The following is an 18,497-nucleotide window of genomic DNA, read 5'->3' as shown; positions in this document are numbered from 1 at the left end:
TCCAAGTACAGATTATTGGCATGCGACGCGCTGAGGCTAAACGCAGATATCCCCAAGTGAAACAAAAACCTTTATCAGTTCCAGGACCGATTGTGTTCTTCGATTGGGTATTGGAGCACTGAAAACCCGATACGCCGGGACATTTACACCCAGCACTTCCGGCTATTGAGCACTTGAAGTAATACTGCATCAGGACACAGTGACACAATCTCCCAGTTGTGCACGACTGGGAGATTGCGAGTGAAATGCAAACAAGTAGTTTTTTGTTTTTTTTAAGATGTCGCATACAGTCAGTTTATTCTCATACTTCCATTTGGCCCAAAATATAGTCGACAAGCTGCACTGCTATTAATACACACAACTGATGCCCAAAATTTAAAAAGCTAAACAATGGGTTCACAGGCATACACAAATATAAAAATATTTTCTGAAAACTTCAAGTGCGAATTCCCTCGCTTTTATGCAACACTCATCAGCCCCAAAATCACTGAGACCTAGAAAACATTCATGCTACTTCCATGTTGTAGTACAAGACACACAAATAAAACTGGCAGACATTCGGTTTGTCACATAAAACACTGAATGGCAGTAACGTGAATCTGGCATAGTTAATCAAAAGTCGACACAAAGCAGGAACGCATCTGCAAGCTGTGGAAAGTTCCCTAGTCTGGAAGTAAAAAAAAAAAAAGCATAATATACATAAAAAAACTAGAGCTTTAAATTTAAAGAAACTAAGCTTATGTCTAAAACCTAAAAAATCTAAAACCTGCAACTATTCTCAAACTGAAAAACCATCTAAAGGCATTCATGCTACTTCTACACAAGACAAAAAACAAAAAAAATCTTACATGCATATTTTGGTTGTTTAAAAGAAAAGGCAATTGGTCCAAAACAAGGGCACATCTGCAAATCGTGAAAAAAAAAAAGAAAAAAAAAATGTTTTCTTGAAAATTGCTGTACGTCCCCATTTATCCGGCCCAAAACCGCCAGAGTCGTTACACTGTTTTTACTTAAAAGCTAGAAGCACGAGAGAAAAAAAAAAGACGGGTCAAGAACATGAAACTTGCAGAATTATTCCAAGTCAACATATAAAAAGAGCGCTCCAGTGGGGAGTGTGGAGGAAGCGTTCACGGACGAGTCGAAAGAGCCTTCGACCCGACAACGTGCTTGGAGTGTCCACCGAGACCGTTGTAGCCGGTTCGGATGACGGACGGAGGGGAACCGGGCGACGAAAGGCCGGGGCGGAACAGGTTCCCCCGCGTGACCAGTGGCAGCTTGGTCGGCACGGCGACGTCGCCCGGCTTCTTCCAGGCACACATGACGATCTAAAACAGAAAAAGCAGACGACAAACTCAGTCCAGCATCGGATGAGTACATGCACGCTTCAAGCATGTTTGCTTCACACATATTTACACTTCGATTGTCTGCAGATAGTTTTATTGAGAATGCGTTTTACGAGTCGTCTCTCATGGGAAAATTGTCTAGAACGAGCGTCGTGAACAGGCGTCATGAACAAATGTCACGAGCAAGTGACACACTGCGAGTGTTTAAACACTACATCAACGTTATATATATGAAATTTATATATACAGTTCGAACACCAGGTCGGTGTGGTGGCAGTCAGATACTAGTATAGCCACTGAGCTGCATTGTACAGCTGGCTTTGGGCGGGTAAACGATTTCATTTGAATGTGCCGCAGAGGGCAGCATACTTTGAATGTGGACAGAAGGGAAGTGTGAATATTCAAATTTGAATTGAACAATGATTGCCCAAATAATTTGATTAGACTTTCGAATGTCTATACCCATTTTTTCCTCAAGAAAAAAACAACCGCATCTCTACGTGGTGAATGATGTCGATTGGGGCGAAGCTCTGGTGGTGCTTGTCTGCGTAGACGCTGAGCCGCAGCATGCCGAGCCTTTTGTTTGTTTTCATCCATGTCAGAAAGAGAATGTGTGGTATGAAACGTGGTTATACACGCATTTGAGCATTTGACCGCAGCGCCCTCTCGTCTATAAACGTTGAGCCAATGCATGCAAAGTTTAAGGCAATTATATCCGCATTTGACCGCAGCGCCCTCTCCTGTATAGACGTCGAGCGGCTACATGCAACGTTTCATCCACGACATCCCCAGCTCTTGAGTTACTACCACATCTCGGAGCCCCCTACTTGTCCCGCAGTCGTGGCCGAGTGGTTAAGGTGATGGACTAGAAATCCATTGGGGTCTCCCCGCACAAATTCAAATCCTGTCGACTGCGCAAAAAAAATTTGTTTTTTTTTGTTTTACACAAGCAAGTTGAGCTCACGAGCACGAGCACCAGCAAGATCGATGTGAGCACAGACGCTGGATGGACAAGGCTAGACCCCAAAGGAGCTTCGCCCCTAAAAAGCGAATTCTGTGCACTGCTCATACACGGTGCAGAGTAGTTCTTACGAGATTTGGTTGTCTGAGGAAAAAGCAATGCTTTTGGCACTTGGAATGTGGAAGTCTTGATAAAGTGACATATCTAATCTAAAACTTATCTACCTACATATGTCAAATTCTTTACATAAAGGGGGAAGTCGGTAATGCTACGCGAGGATTGGGACTTTTTTTTTACTACGGCCCTTGAAGTGAAAACAAATATAGTATTAAAATTTTGAAATATCTCGATACATTGAATATTTGTACCGCTTGCAGAAAGACCGGTTCATTCTGGAACGCTATTCTTGTGTGGAATAGTCCTCACAGTCCGTGACAAGTTTGATTTTTCAGTGCGGTATCAGTTACACCCAGTGTTGCCAATAGTGGTTTTCCCACTATATTTAGCGTTTCCCAAACCCAAGTCCAAGCTTTATTAATCTTCATTTCGAGTGCATCGGGCTTTCATGTTCTCCCATCACCACCTCTCCCACGCATACATCACTTCATCGGATTCATTGCTGAGGCAAGATGCAGGACACGCATTCTGACGTACGCCCTCACACACGGCTTGTCAGCACCTGTTCCGATTTCCTTATTCGGAAGGATGGCACCGGGGGAGGCCACAGCAAGGCGTTGCTGCAAAATGCTGCGCTCCGAGACTTGGAGGCAAGTATGCTTCTTCAAGCTCAACATCAGGAGTATTTGCGATGCCTTTTTATCACCGACCCAAGCCAAGTTGATGTACAACTACTTCATCGATATAGCGGAGAGCCGGGATGAGAGCCAGTGGACTAAATGCATGTACAACATGCCGAAAAAGAAAAAAAGGATGAAGGACGAAAAAGAAAGGCTCGTCAACATGACCAATCTAACCATCCCAGACAACGTCTCCAAGACATTAGAAAAAGGATCCAAATATGCAGTAGAGCCTAAGGCCAAAACTGTGGACCTGATCGGTATGGTGCACGACGTTGCAAGGAAGGTTTCTGAAGAAGAGAAAAACGCATGCATAGCTGCCGGCATCAGAGCTGTTTCCAACAAATTAAAAACGGCCAGGCAACCAGGCGTGAACACCAACCACACGGTACGTTGGATTAGAAGAAACAACTGCAGCCTCCTGCTAGCTGACAAGACAGGAGAGTTCGTCATCTTAGAACAGGAAATGTACAAAAACAAAGCCAAAGAATCCATGCTGAAAAACTTCGAGGAACGAAAAGACATCAACGAAAGGTGTATGAAAAACGCCAGAGCACAAATGGCCAGACAGTGTGAAGAACTAGGCATCACCAAGATAGCGAAGGAAGTAAAAGGCAGCAGTCAACTATGTCTAAACCCATTCTTTGCAGTCAAAACGCACAAAGAAGGCAGTCCATTCCGGGTAATAATAGAAGACAAAGGCACATGGCAGCATGTGATTGCAAGAGAACTACAGAAATCCTTGTCACTTCTACAAATCGATGATCCGTTCCTGGTACGCAACTCGGATGAGGTGGTGGAATTCCTGAATGGAACACAACCCATCATTGCTTTCTCGGTAGATGTAAAAGACATGTTCTACAACGCGCCACAGCAAGGAGCCTTAGAGGCAGTGGAAGAGTGCATCGACGTCTACGGAGGCGTAAAATTCCCAAACCAGAGTGGGATCAGCACATCCGATTTCCTCGATCTCCTCCGCACATACTTAAGCTCCCTGCACGTCATGTATGAAGGAAGTGTTTACACGCAAAAAGAGGGCATTTGCATAGGTCCGTGCATCGCACCAGCCTTATGCGACATATACCTTGCAAGAGAAAACAGAGATCTAGTGCCGTTTTTCCAGGAGATCGGAGTTAAAAAGTGCTTTAGATACGTGGACGATTTCCTGGTATGTTTCCCTATGAACAAAATGACAGACCACGTGTGCGAAAAGGTCAAGCAGAGCTTCAAGCAAGTGCACAGAGGCCTAGAATTCACATTTGAACCACCGGAAAGAAGCAGGCTGCAATTCTTAGACATCGAAATGGCATTTGGAGAAAAGCATACATGCTGGATGTACAAGACAAGAGGGGCAAAAGGCATACTACCGTACGACTCGGGGCACACCAAATTGGTGAAGAGGAGCGTCGCCTCTGGGTGCGTATGGCAGGCCATAAAGAAATCTTGCCACCACAGAATGTCAGAAGGCCTACAAAGGCAAATCACCCGACTACAAGCAAGCGGCTACCCAGAGTCCCTGCTAGTATCTGTGGCAGAAAAATGCATAGCAACACTCAGAGGCAATCACAAAACCAAGGAAAAGGATCAGGTCAAAAAACCTCTGGTAGTGATGCCATACATTCATAAATTTTCGCACCAACTGAAAAAGATCGCCGAAACGCACGAGGTCAAAGTAGCCCTATCCGCCCCATTCAAGCTTAAAGGACTGTGCAAAAAGGTTAACGAAGAGGAAGGCGACACATCGGGTCAATCGTCGTGTCGGATAAAGCACAAAAACAAGTTCGTCGAATGCGTAGAAGGGGTCGTCTACAAGATACCATTGATGTGCGGACACTGATACATCGGGCAGACGGGGAGGCGCTTAAATGACAGACTCAGAGAACATAAATATTCATGCGGGCAATTGCAAGCACCTGGCAACTTAGCAGCGCATTGCGCGAGATGCAGGTGCGAACCGCTATTCGAAAACACATCAGTAATGGACAGATAAAAAAATAGAAACAAACGAGAAATCATAGAAGCCTTCCACATGGCATCAGGGAAGCACGGCAAGTGTGTCAGTGATCCTTCCATTGCTCTGAACAAAAAGGAAATTGAACTGCTGAGACAATACATAACATAACGAGACGGACACCAGCACCAGCTTCAAGGTCCCCTCTCACACCACAAAAACCGAGCGTTTATCAGAAAACGGGAAAAACACCACAAAAATCGAAAGTCCACACATCTTCATGAAGACATTTATCATTATTTCATAGCGTTCGCTCCTTTTCAAACTCACGCATTGGGAAACTCATGCATTGAAAAGGAGGAAAAAGAAAAGAATAAACAGTTGTTAGTCTGCGCCCATTTGTGTTCGTTGTGTTTCTCCTCATCTCAATGTAAACTCATCATTTTCAATTTTTTAGTCACGCGTTTGTTCCGTAGAACTTCGCAGCGCAGCAAGTCTATCAATTGGGTTTTGTCTAGCGGGAAAAATTATTGTTTTGTGGGAGGAATGAATTTTAGCCATTTTTATTTAACAATACTGTCAGCCTTCATTTGAAGGCTATTACAGGAGAGGTGAAAAGTTGATACAAAAAACATACGCAGTCCACAATAGTTTTAACACACGACACACAAAATTGTAACACTGTCAATAATATAAGCATATACATCCGTCCAGGCTTTTTTTTATTGGAAAAACAACTGTTCTAAAAACAACTCAGGAGTAGACATATCTGTTGAGTTTACAACACATCATGGAAGATCGTTCCATTCTTCAATTGTTTGTGCAAAACAGGAATACCTAAAAACATTGATTCTACCGTAGTATGGTTGAACTGCCATGTCATGATTTAAGTGTCGTGATCGCTTGTGCTCGCCCTTCTTTCAGATACAACTACAAGTCAATTTTTAATTGCCTAGTATATGGGGAAAAAAACAATCTTAGCCTTGCTATCCTCTGTCTAGTTTCTAATGGCTGGAGGCCACACTGATTCAGCATTCTAGTCACAGTCTGTTCATCTATACTTAGAAAGAATAAAACGCACAGCCAACCTTTGAATCTTTTCTCATGTGTCTTTGTCTATCTTCTTAGTAGGACTCCCACACCAGATTCATATATTCCAAAATAGGACGTATCATGTCATCTTGGAGTTTTTTTTTGGAGGTATAAAATTTTTATACCAAATTACCATCAATTTTGCATCGGTGAGATCCATAATACGACAGTCGTGATTGCTTACTCTCAGTAATATTGTGATCAGTGAAAGGAGACGTCATCAAGATATCACTGTGCAGGGGTGAGACAGGTGAAACAGGTTTTGGAGCAATTTTCGGAGCAGGAAATTTAGGATTTTGGAGCAGCTTAGGAGCACAAAATCCTAGTTAGAAGCAAAAAAAGTCTACAGTTTGGAGCAGATTAGGAGCAGAAGATGTTAGAGCAACTTATCAGCCAGTTAAATAATAAAAAATCTGACTTTTATTTTTAATCATTTTTTCCCACCCTGGTTCCATTAAGTGATCAGTGCCAATACGCACCGAGACAAAATATATATAAAAAAAAAAGAAAAAAAAAAGGGAAAGGCACAAGTGAGTTCAATGCGCATAGTTGACGACAAGAAACACAGGCTTGCCGCAAAGTTAGGTGGGTGCCAGGTACTTCAAGCTTATACGAACTGGTGCCAAAGCGCAATTGTTGTGCAAAACTTTTTAAAGCGGTGATTCAAGAGCATGAACAGGGAAACACGGTTTACTACAACCAGACATCGATGGGACACTCGTAGAAAGCGCGTGCAGATAGAAAAAAACTGCACACAAAAGTGAGTCACAAGGTAAATAGAGAATTGGTAGAAAAACTATGCCCAGACAGCGAGACCGCGTGACAGCGTACCGTAGCATGCAGTCATGAATGACAGCGTAAAGTAGTAGGAAAATCGGGAAAATACCACGTATCATAGGTATAGAAGGGTACTACAGCTGAAATCTTTGAATCCGGCGGTTGCTTCCGCCACCCTGTACCTGTGCCGTGTACTTTACTACTACGAGATTGAATGTTGCCAACCAAGCGCTCATTTCCCGCTAAATCTAGCACCGTCGCAATTTTTTTTAGTTACTTTTGGCACAGTGTGGCGCAATTTTGACCGATTTCGCGCTTTTGGCGCAACTAGGCGCAGAAAATTGGGTTTGTATCAAAATGGCGCAAATGACGCAGATGTCACACCCCTGCACTGTGTCAAATATCGGAACACAACTCGGTTCTTTTGCACACAACTTTGAATAGCTTGAATGTGTCAATGTGCATTTGAAGCTTTTGTCCCAGCTGCAAGATAAAATAGGCGCAATGAAGTACACCCATTCCGCAATTTTGGCTTCGGATCATTTGGGTCAACTATGGCGTAATCAGTTTTGGGTCAGCGAAGGGGCTAAGCATCTCCAGCTTCACCGATCGAAGTGCAGTGCGTTGATCAGGAACATTCTCTCTCCTTAATTCGTTGACGAGTGCCTTTCTGACCTAGGATCTGGAAGTTACAGCCCGGTTCTAGATGAATCAAAAGACATCTATCGCACCCTGAACCAATTTCATTATGACAATGAGGGACAAACTATGGGACAAACTAAGTCATGTTCGCTGGAACAACCGTGAAACAACTGTTGTCTTATGGGACGAGGTCAAGAAATACAGGGACGCATCCAACACAAACCCCTTCCTTGATCTTGCTGATTTTGCTTTAGCAACACTTACTGCTTAGGTTGAATGCACAGGTTGAGGACGTGTTCAGCCAGATGAACATAGTCAAGTCCAAGCAGAGGGACAGGTTGTCTACAGAGATGACCAATTTCATTATGACAAAGAAAGACAAACTATGGGATAAACTCAGTCTTGTTCGCTGGAACAACCGTGAAACAACTGTTGCCTTCTGGGACGAGGTCAAGAAATACAGGGATGCCTCCAACACAAACCCCTTCCTTGATCTTGCTGATTTTGCTTTAGCAATACTTCTATTGCCCAGGTCGAATGCGGAAGTTGAGAATGTGTTCAGCCAGATGAACATAGTCAAGTCCAAGCAGAGGAACAGGATGTCTACAGAGATGACCAATTTCATTATGACAATGAGGGACAAACTATGGGACAAACTAAGTCATGTTCGCTGGAACAACCGTGAAACAACTGTTGTCTTATGGGACGAGGTCAAGAAATACAGGGATGCCTCCAACACAAACCCCTTCCTTGATCTTGCTGATTTTGCTTTAGCAACACTTACTGCCTAGGTTGAATGCAGAGGTTGAGGACGTGTTCAGCCAGATGAACATAGTCAAGTCCAAGCAGAGGAACAGGATGTCTACAGAGATGACCAATTTCATAATGACAATGAGGGACAAACTATGGGACAAACTCAGTCTTGTTCGCTGGAACAACCATGAAACAACTGTTGCCTTCTGGGACGAGGTCAAGAAATACAGGGATGCCTCCAACACAAACCCCTTCCTTGATCTTGCTGATTTTGCTTTAGCAATACTTCTACCGCCCAGGTCGAATGCGGAGGTTGAGAATGTGTTCAGCCAGATGAACATAGTCGAGTCCAAGCAGAGGAACAGGATGTCTACAGAGATGACCAATTTCATTATGACAATGAGGGACAAACTATGGGACAAACTAAGTCATGTTCGCTGGAACAACCGTGAAACAACTGTTGTCTTATGGGACGAGGTCAAGAAATACAGGGACGCATCCATCACAAACCCCTTCCTTGATCTTGCTGATTTTGCTTTAGCAACACTTACTGCTTAGGTTGAATGCACAGGTTGAGGACGTGTTCGGCCAGATGAACATAGTCAACACCAAGCAGAGGGACAGGTTGTCTACAGAGATGACCAATTTCATTATGACAAAGAAAGACAAACTATGGGATAAACTCAGTCTTGTTCGCTGGAACAACCGTGAAACAACTGTTGCCTTCTGGGACGAGGTCAAGAAATACAGGGATGCCTCCAACACAAACCCCTTCCTTGATCTTGCTGATTTTGCTTTAGCAATACTTCTATTGCCCAGGTCGAATGCAGAAGTTGAGAATGTGTTCAGCCAGATGAACATAGTCAAGTCCAAGCAGAGGAACAGGATGTCTACAGAGATGACCAATTTCATAATGACAATGAGGGACAAACTATGGGACAAACTAAGTCATGTTCGCTGGAACAACCGTGAAACAACTGTTGTCTTATGGGACGAGGTCAAGAAATACAGGGACGCATCCATCACAAACCCCTTCCTTGATCTTGCTGATTTTGCTTTAGCAACACTTACTGCTTAGGTTGAATGCACAGGTTGAGGACGTGTTCGGCCAGATGAACATAGTCAACACCAAGCAGAGGGACAGGTTGTCTACAGAGATGACCAATTTCATTATGACAAAGAAAGACAAACTATGGGATAAACTCAGTCTTGTTCGCTGGAACAACCGTGAAACAACTGTTGCCTTCTGGGACGAGGTCAAGAAATACAGGGATGCCTCCAACACAAACCCCTTCCTTGATCTTGCTGATTTTGCTTTAGCAATACTTCTATTGCCCAGGTCGAATGCGGAAGTTGAGAATGTGTTCAGCCAGATGAACATAGTCAAGTCCAAGCAGAGGAACAGGATGTCTACAGAGATGACCAATTTCATTATGACAATGAGGGACAAACTATGGGACAAACTAAGTCATGTTCGCTGGAACAACCGTGAAACAACTGTTGTCTTATGGGACGAGGTCAAGAAATACAGGGATGCCTCCAACACAAACCCCTTCCTTGATCTTGCTGATTTTGCTTTAGCAACACTTACTGCCTAGGTTGAATGCAGAGGTTGAGGACGTGTTCAGCCAGATGAACATAGTCAAGTCCAAGCAGAGGAACAGGATGTCTACAGAGATGACCAATTTCATAATGACAATGAGGGACAAACTATGGGACAAACTCAGTCTTGTTCGCTGGAACAACCATGAAACAACTGTTGCCTTCTGGGACGAGGTCAAGAAATACAGGGATGCCTCCAACACAAACCCCTTCCTTGATCTTGCTGATTTTGCTTTAGCAATACTTCTACCGCCCAGGTCGAATGCGGAGGTTGAGAATGTGTTCAGCCAGATGAACATAGTCGAGTCCAAGCAGAGGAACAGGATGTCTACAGAGATGACCAATTTCATTATGACAATGAGGGACAAACTATGGGACAAACTAAGTCATGTTCGCTGGAACAACCGTGAAACAACTGTTGTCTTATGGGACGAGGTCAAGAAATACAGGGACGCATCCAACACAAACCCCTTCCTTGATCTTGCTGATTTTGCTTTAGCAACACTTACTGCTTAGGTTGAATGCACAGGTTGAGGACGTGTTCAGCCAGATGAACATAGTCAACACCAAGCAGAGGGACAGGTTGTCTACAGAGATGACCAATTTCATTATGACAAAGAAAGACAAACTATGGGATAAACTCAGTCTTGTTCGCTGGAACAACCGTGAAACAACTGTTGCCTTCTGGGACGAGGTCAAGAAATACAGGGATGCCTCCAACACAAACCCCTTCCTTGATCTTGCTGATTTTGCTTTAGCAATACTTCTATTGCCCAGGTCGAATGCGGAAGTTGAGAATGTGTTCAGCCAGATGAACATAGTCAAGTCCAAGCAGAGGAACAGGATGTCTACAGAGATGACCAATTTCATTATGACAATGAGGGACAAACTATGGGACAAACTAAGTCATGTTCGCTGGAACAACCGTGAAACAACTGTTGTCTTATGGGACGAGGTCAAGAAATACAGGGATGCCTCCAACACAAACCCCTTCCTTGATCTTGCTGATTTTGCTTTAGCAACACTTACTGCCTAGGTTGAATGCAGAGGTTGAGGACGTGTTCAGCCAGATGAACATAGTCGAGTCCAAGCAGAGGAACAGGATGTCTACAGAGATGACCAATTTCATTATGACAATGAGGGACAAACTATGGGACAAACTAAGTCATGTTCGCTGGAACAACCGTGAAACAACTGTTGTCTTATGGGACGAGGTCAAGAAATACAGGGATGCCTCCAACACAAACCCCTTCCTTGATCTTGCTGATTTTGCTTTAGCAACACTTACTGCCTAGGTTGAATGCAGAGGTTGAGGACGTGTTCAGCCAGATGAACATAGTCAAGTCCAAGCAGAGGAACAGGATGTCTACAGAGATGACCAATTTCATAATGACAATGAGGGACAAACTCAGTCTTGTTCGCTGGAACAACCGTGAAACAACTGTTGCCTTCTGGGACGAGATCAAGAAATACAGGGATGCCTCCAACACAAACCCCTTCCTTGATCTTGCTGATTTTGCTTTAGCAACACTTACTGCCTAGGTTGAATGCAGAGGTTGAGGACGTGTTCAGCCAGATGAACATAGTCAAGTCCAAGCAGAGGAACAGGATGTCTACAGAGATGACCAATTTCATAATGACAATGAGGGACAAACTCAGTCTTGTTCGCTGGAACAACCGTGAAACAACTGTTGCCTTCTGGGACGAGGTCAAGAAATGCAGGGATTCCTACAACACAAACCCCTTCCTCGATCTTGCCGATTTTGCTTTAGCAACGCTTTTACGGCCTAGGTTGAATGCAGAGGTTGAGAGCATAGTCAGCCAGTGAACATAGTCAAGTCCAAGCAGAGGAACAGGATGTCTACAGAGATGACCAATTGCATTTTGACAATGAGGGCTGGCCACCGAAGGAAGAACAAACGCCGTTCTAGCTACGAATTCCCATCGGATCTTCTAAGAAAGATCAGCACCATGGAGGTTAACCTCGGCAAACCCGGCGGCGACACACCAGGAACCAGTGGCACCAGCAAAAAAACATCAAGATGCCGATGAAGCAGACATCTTTCTGTGAACAAAGGGGCGTGGCAAGGCAGATTTTTAGTCAGAAAGAAAAAGAAAGCCTTTTAAATTTTTAATATATATATACATATATATATATATACCGTAATTATACTGCTGGGCAAGAATTAAAGCAAGAAAATGTATTCAAAAGTAATTTTCGCACAATGTCTTCAATTTAGTGGTTTTTAACGGTTTTCAGCGTCCCGACTGCGGGTTTTCAATCCCAGAGTTGGCAACACTGACCGTCAGACGAGAGCCCGACTTTGTTCTCATTTCTGTAATCGAGAGCAGAAATAGTCCTGCTCAAGACGAGCATTTGGCCAATCGTGAAAGGCCGGTCACAGCGATGCCGATAGTGCTAGAGAGCATTTACGTACCTTGACGCTTGGGGACGGAACCTCAGGAGACAGCGTAGTTTCAGGATCCGTCAGGCGCGGCCGCTTCAGCCGTTCGGGTGCTGGGCTGCAAAAACAAGAAAAAAAAAAAGACATTTTTATTTGAAGCGTGGTACTGTTCTAGCTTTACGTTCAAGCATTCCGAGAAACCAAGTCGCACTATTAATCAAACATTGTGACAGAAAACAGCCAGACCCTTTGAAACTCTACACTCGCCTATGGTATCGAAACTTGGGGTGAAATAAGAATCCCGATATTAGTAAATGATAATCGCACGCTAGTATTTTCTGCGGACGGCTATATTTTACGTTCCAACAGACTGATTCTGAAGAGCGCTTAAAAATCGGCCTCGAGGTGGCGCGATGAGTCTCGGAATATTTGCCTGCGAAGTCACGCTCGCAACGTCACGAGCCCAGAAACGGCAAAGGGTAATTATGATCGTTGTTACTAGGTGGCACTGGCTTTATCGTCAATGCGTTACAATTCCGCCAAGTGGAAACACCTGAGATACAGTGTACTCAAACTGAGAGGTGTGCCGAGTGCCATCGTTCCCGCGCGCCTCCATCGGACACAACACGCCCTGCTCCTGATGGGCCCGTGACGTGAGACATTCCAATGAAGCTCAGCCCCCCAACTACCTGCCAGGTGGTAGTGGGGAGTCGCTTTATTCATTTTAAAATTGCTTTTCTCGCGTTTACGGACGAAAGACTGGTGTTTGCGAGCTGCTGTCATAAAGAAGACCACGTCTACATAAAGAAATGCAAGATGCATGCAATGCAATGCAAAAAAAAAAAAAAAAAGCGGCACTAAAAGGGTTAATAGAAGGCAACCATAAAAGTCAGTTTCCCAAAATTGTTTCAGACAATGCGTAGCCTGCCGTCCGCCTACCATTAGGACAAATGCATCTGGTCCCCGAGCCAAACACACTTTCAAAATCATGCCACAAATGTACATCGCACCGTTTTTATATTTAGAAATGCGGCACATTAAAAAACACAACCCCATGTTGCTAAAAAGGTATCAAGCATTATGCATGGTTTTTGTGCAAGGGAAAAATATATTTGGCTCTGGGAAAAAATTGGCCACTTGCGTTAAGTCCTTTTTTCAAACTCTTTGTAGACGACCCGCCCACTGAAAAGCGCCACACCATCGCAGCTAAGTGTCTACCGAATGGATGCACACAAGAACGCTAAGTTTGAGAGGTGTTAGGGGAGATGTACCTTTCTTGCAGGGAATGATCGAGCAGCATGTGATCGTGGTGCCTCTTTTCCTTCAGGATCCGAATCCGCTTCTCAGCATCCTGAAGCAACTTCTTCGTTTCCCCCACTTCGGCCTCCAGCGCCTTGAGCTGGACCGCCTGTCGCTTTGCCCGGGCAGTCCAGTGGCCCGCCTCCTTTATCAGACGTGACACCTCGTTCGCCATATTGGATCGCGAGTCCTTTGTCGACTGCAGTTCCCTGAAAAAAAAAAAACCGACCGAGGTAAGTATGTTCACCATACGGCTGCTCTCGTTCATCCAGAAGCAACCGTCACTAAGGGGTGCTCCGGCAATTTTATGAGCTAGCCCAATGAACTACATTTTTGCAATTAACGGCCTTTACTCCTTCCGATATGCTATTTAGTATCGCGAAATTCAAAACAGTTATTGTGAAGTTTGCAAATAAGAATAATGCTAACACTAAAATTCAAATACAGCCACACTTTTCACTGCCGCAACATCAGTGGAAGGCAGGCTTGCCAGTCGAGCAGGCAGTCTAAAACTATACCTTCACGCTCGTGCACGGGTACTGGAGCACGCTTCCAAAGCATTATTTCACACCATGAAATTTTTTGTAATCATTTGGGAACGAATCCTACAGTTCAAAGAGTAAACCCCTACCTTCCGCCGGCGTCACTTTTTCAATCTTGCCGGTAGAGACTTTCAGTTTGAAAAACACAGGAAAGACCTACACTGATTTTAAAAAATTGTGAAAAAAAAAAGCCAGAGGTACAGTTAAGCACTTCTTACGAGTTGTGAATGCGAAAGCATGCAAGCCGCTCGTCCGCTCCCTTTTTCGTCTGCGGCATACTTTTCGTCGCCGGTCAGTGCGCGTGCTCCCCTGGGTACGCTGACCTTGGACGCTCCGTGTTAACGGAGCACTAATGGACACTCAGCCCCATGGGACGAGTGGTCATGGAAACTGACGAGCGGAGCAGCCAATGGGAGCCCTGTCGACGCGCCAGCCAGTCGAACCGAAGGCGAAATTCGTCAGCTTTACTTCGCTCCTTTGGGATTGGGGAAACTAGGTGCCATTTTCGCGCTTCAAACTGATGACATCAGCTGGCTCCATGGGACCCAGTTAATGCTTTCACATTAAAAAGAAATATATATATATATTGTGGCCTAGCATTTGGCATACCATTTCAGCCATGTTGGTCGGCGTGTTTAGAAAAGTTTCGAGCAAATCTGCGACCACGAAGGAAACGCCAATGTACCCCTTTAAGTCCCGTTCACACACTTAGTTTGCATGCTGGCACCATCTATGGGGCGATTCTGGAACTACATTGGCAGTATTTGCGAGAACAAATGTATGTATATCCATAAGAAATGGTCCTTAATAACATCAAAAGTTTTTCTAGCTGAGAAAGAATAAAAGAGTAAAATATATTTATGACGACAACATCAACCAGGTAGTGCAGTACAAGTCACCGTGCCATGACTCGCCCACCACCATCACCTTCCTCGTAAATAATTGCCGTAGCATTAAAAGTAAGATTGACGATTTTTCTAACCTCATTGGTTGTTATCGGCATAGAATCGTAGCTAGCTGAAGAGGTAACAGATCGTGAGGTGTTTCCTGATCACTTCATATGCTACAGGAAAGATAGAAATAGTCATGGCGGAGGACGTGTTTATCCTCAGGAAAAGTTTCCCGCTAAATTTTGCGAGGAAATTGATGTTGTGCGACTTAACACCAATGCAGTTTCCCCGCTAAATTTAGCGGGGAAACTGCATTGGTGTTAAGGTCACGTGACGTTGCATGACAACAGGAAGTCATGACGTCACTTCTGTTGCCGCACATGAAAAATCCACGGGACTCTAGCTAAAAACAGCTTCGCTGTAAGATAGGAAACGTACAGAAACTGCAAGTGTTCCACAACTATTCAACAGATGGCGCCAGTGCCTTCTCTCGTCGCAAGACATTTTAAGACGCAAGGTCACAAGCAGTCGCAAGTATGTGAACCAGCTTTTAGAAATGACAAGTCTTTTGGTTACTGCGGGACACCCAGAAGTGAACCAAGGCCGCATCATCGCAAAAAAAAAAAGTTTTACTAAACTGTTCATGCAGAAAGAGAGGAGCGAGGAACGATCGTGTGGAAAAGTAGGTTGTTATGCACAGCCTACTTTCCTACTAAGTGAACACTGACAGCCCCCAAAATCATTTTAGATTCATTATGGTGCCAGAAGACTAAGCAATCAATATTTTGCTACAGACTCTGATATATGCTTACCAATATAAAAAAACGCAACTGCTCGAAGCTGAAACTGGACTGGGGAGGAAGAAGAAATATAGAGAGAGTTGACAAGCTTGAGTAGACAAGCAGTATTCGTCAAAAAGAATAATAATATTGACAAAAATTAAAAAAGGGGCCACTTCAAGACAGTCTGCAAGACGGTTTCCGAAATAAAATTTGGGGGTGGCCAATACCACCTAGAGGACAAAGCATAGACCTTTCACCTTCCCCCCAACCCTATAACGCCATCGCTAGTGGATTCATGTAGCGCCGCTTCGCTTACGTCAGAACAACTGCCAGCGCGTCTCGCAACGAGCGCGACACTAGCACGCGGAGTTGCCGCCTACGGGTGGGTCGGCGACCCACTAACGACAACATTGTGCGTGGGCCCGGTCTTCTAGGAGCTATTGATCTGGCACGCCCCAGCGAAGCCGAGGATTAATCTTTACCACTAGGGGACATTTGGACCAGCAACTGAAATCTTGGCTATGTGGCGCCCCCTTGGCAGTGAGCTCTCGTTGGAGTGCGGGAACCTCGGTCAGGATTCAAATCCGCCACCTGGGGACCTGTAGGCCGGCGCATTGCCTCACAGCAACCGAAGCGGCCCGAAAACAAAAACCCTGGTGACACAACCAGATTGAAATGAACTAGGACCCCCAATTAAAGCCAAGTCAGCATAAAATTTGTGCCTTAGGGTTAGGCAACAAACACATTGAAAGAAATTACCGTTTCAGGAGACAGCAGTATGTTGCAAGCTGCTTCTGCGTCCCATAGCCGTCGCCGTAGGACCTGAGGAGCTCTTCGGCTTCTTTCGACGTACTCTCCATCAGTTTCCTCACACTGAAACGAAAATAAAAAGAAGAGCTAAAAAAGGGGGATGATCTATACAGGTACAGTTACTGCACATTTTACCGACACAGTTTACATACTGGTGGCATTGTGCTGATTTAAGGAGCATTCATAGACCAACTTCTCATTTATAAAATCATGTCTGCTCCCTCAAGAGCTTTAAACACTGCTGAAGAACCCACCTGCGGAAGAGCAAAATCCTTATGCACACTGGATGGATGAATGGGTATGGCTGAACTCTTTAATTAAAATTTGGCGGTGGCTTGCGCCATCCAGCCAAATCTACAGTCAGTAGTCGGCATCCTCCAAGGATGCCAACTTCTATCGCATTTTTAGTAGGGAAACAGACGTAGCACGAGCATAATTTTTGGATTTCTAGGGTGCTTGGAGCCCGTAAGATAAGTTATCACCAAGAACAGACAATATCGGCAACGTCTTTGGTGCACCTTTAATATTCCTTTCGTCAATGGTCCGAGATTCGAAGGAAAACTGGGGTGATATTTTTTCAACACTAAGCCTGCACACTATCCAACAATTGTAAACTACAGTCTTTTTCTTTTTCATTGTTACAGGCTCTATATATATTTTAACAATATCACGCGAACGCCGACCAGCCGGTAGATCAGTGCCTTATAGCGGAGTGAAACAACAGGGGAGCCAGACTATGCGCGTGTGGCAGAAGGCACACACCTAGCCCCGCTGACTTGCTGTTTCACGCCGCGATAAGGCACTGATACGGCGGGTGTTCTTCGGAGTTTTTTTAGGATTTATCTGAAAGCACGGAACCCAAACTACTGGGATACCGTAGTCAACACGCGTGACAGAGGCAAGCCAGCCTGCCATGCCGCGCAGTAGGTGAGCTATTCATAGTGAGCAAAAAGAGAAGCCCGGGCCCAAGAGACAGCGGGTCGGGCTGGGCCGGGTTCATTGACCCGTGCAGGCCTCCAGTTGCCCCCACCTTCAATCCCGCAAGCCACTGCGCCCAGTACGTCCCGGTAGCGTTTCTCCAACTCTGGCTCGGGGTTCTTAACGGTTACATAATTACTGTGAAAGAACTCACTTCTCGCACTCCTCGAGCCGGGCCCTCAGCACGATGTTCTCGTCCGACAACTGCCTCTTTTCGGCGACCTCTTTCTTCATGGACCGCAGTTTGCTCTCGAGCAAGTTTCGGTCACCAATCGCCGTCATGTACTTTTCCTTAATCTGCTGGACTTCGTCTTCGCGCTGAATGAGGAACGCCTTCAAAGCGTCAGCGGCTTCCTGCTGCTTGATTTTCTCCACGCCGGCGGCCCGCAGCTTGGCTTTGGCGTCGTCCAGTTGGTTCTGGAGACTGCTCACGTCCTCGTCCCTGGACTCGGAAGCGGAAAAGAAGAGCTTGAAGATCTGTCGCTGTCGGAGAGGCTTGCGGCACGTAGGGCACGTCTTGGACATCTCGTGCCAGTGCAGGAGGCAGAGTTCGTGAAAAACATGGCCGCAGGCCGTGGTGTTCACGTTGTCGATGCTGGTGCGGTCGAAACAGTCCATGCAGATGCTGCATGTGACACGCATGGTTGTGGAGGCTAGCGCAAGTTAAAACGAAGCTACACTTTTCGGACAGGTTCAAAAGAACCTACTAGGCGTATGTCAGCGTATGTGCCACTGCACCAACTGTCCTTAAACTTTATGCCTTCCGTCCGCCCAGCGCTGCCTGGGCTGCCTGGCTTTTTGAAAAAACGCCGCTTTTGTTCAATGTTGCTGACCCAAGCGGCGAGCCCGCTAAGTTTAGACAACCGCTAAATA

The 18,497-nt window shown here is 45.2% G+C and overlaps 1 protein-coding gene across 2 annotated transcripts; it reads right to left on the bottom strand.

The window, feature by feature from the left end:
- Positions 1 to 249: 249 nt before the first annotated feature.
- LOC115323829 (E3 ubiquitin-protein ligase TRAIP) lies at positions 250 to 18,451 on the bottom strand. Of its 2 annotated transcripts, XM_029984283.3 has the most exons (5): positions 17,779 to 18,451; positions 16,596 to 16,709; positions 13,595 to 13,831; positions 12,357 to 12,441; positions 250 to 1,325 (listed from the first exon to the last, which is right to left on the bottom strand). In XM_029984283.3, the coding sequence occupies exons 1-5, from the start codon at positions 18,264 to 18,266 to the stop codon at positions 1,128 to 1,130; spliced, it is 1,122 nt and encodes a 373-aa protein (XP_029840143.2). In that variant the 5' UTR covers positions 18,267 to 18,451; the 3' UTR covers positions 250 to 1,127. The 2 variants fall into 2 exon arrangements, with proteins under 2 accessions (XP_029840143.2, XP_040067122.1); XM_040211188.1 differs by lacking the exon at positions 16,596 to 16,709 and having other exon boundaries at positions 17,779 to 18,429.
- Between the last annotated feature and the right edge of the window lie 46 nt (positions 18,452 to 18,497).

Source organism: Ixodes scapularis, unplaced genomic scaffold, assembly GCF_016920785.2.
Source record: "Ixodes scapularis isolate PalLabHiFi unplaced genomic scaffold, ASM1692078v2 PGA_scaffold13__105_contigs__length_92229423, whole genome shotgun sequence".
Taxonomy (NCBI): domain Eukaryota; kingdom Metazoa; phylum Arthropoda; class Arachnida; order Ixodida; family Ixodidae; genus Ixodes; species Ixodes scapularis.
Note: the sequence above shows the minus strand (reverse complement) of the source record. Positions and strands in the feature narration are given on the sequence as shown.

What these genes read in the sequence shown, in the direction of transcription:
- LOC115323829 (XM_029984283.3), bottom strand. Translation starts at nt 18,266, where the DNA reads ATGCGTGTCACATGCAGCATCTGCATGGACTGTTTCGACCGCACCAGC. An exon ending in CGGCTCGAGGAGTGCGAGAA is followed by an intron (nt 16,710 to 17,778) that starts GTGAGTTCTTTC and finishes TTTTCGTTTCAG; the next exon opens with TGTGAGGAAACTGATGGAGA. An exon ending in GATCATTCCCTGCAAGAAAG is followed by an intron (nt 12,442 to 13,594) that starts GTACATCTCCCC and finishes TTGTTTTTGCAG; the next exon opens with CCCAGCACCCGAACGGCTGA.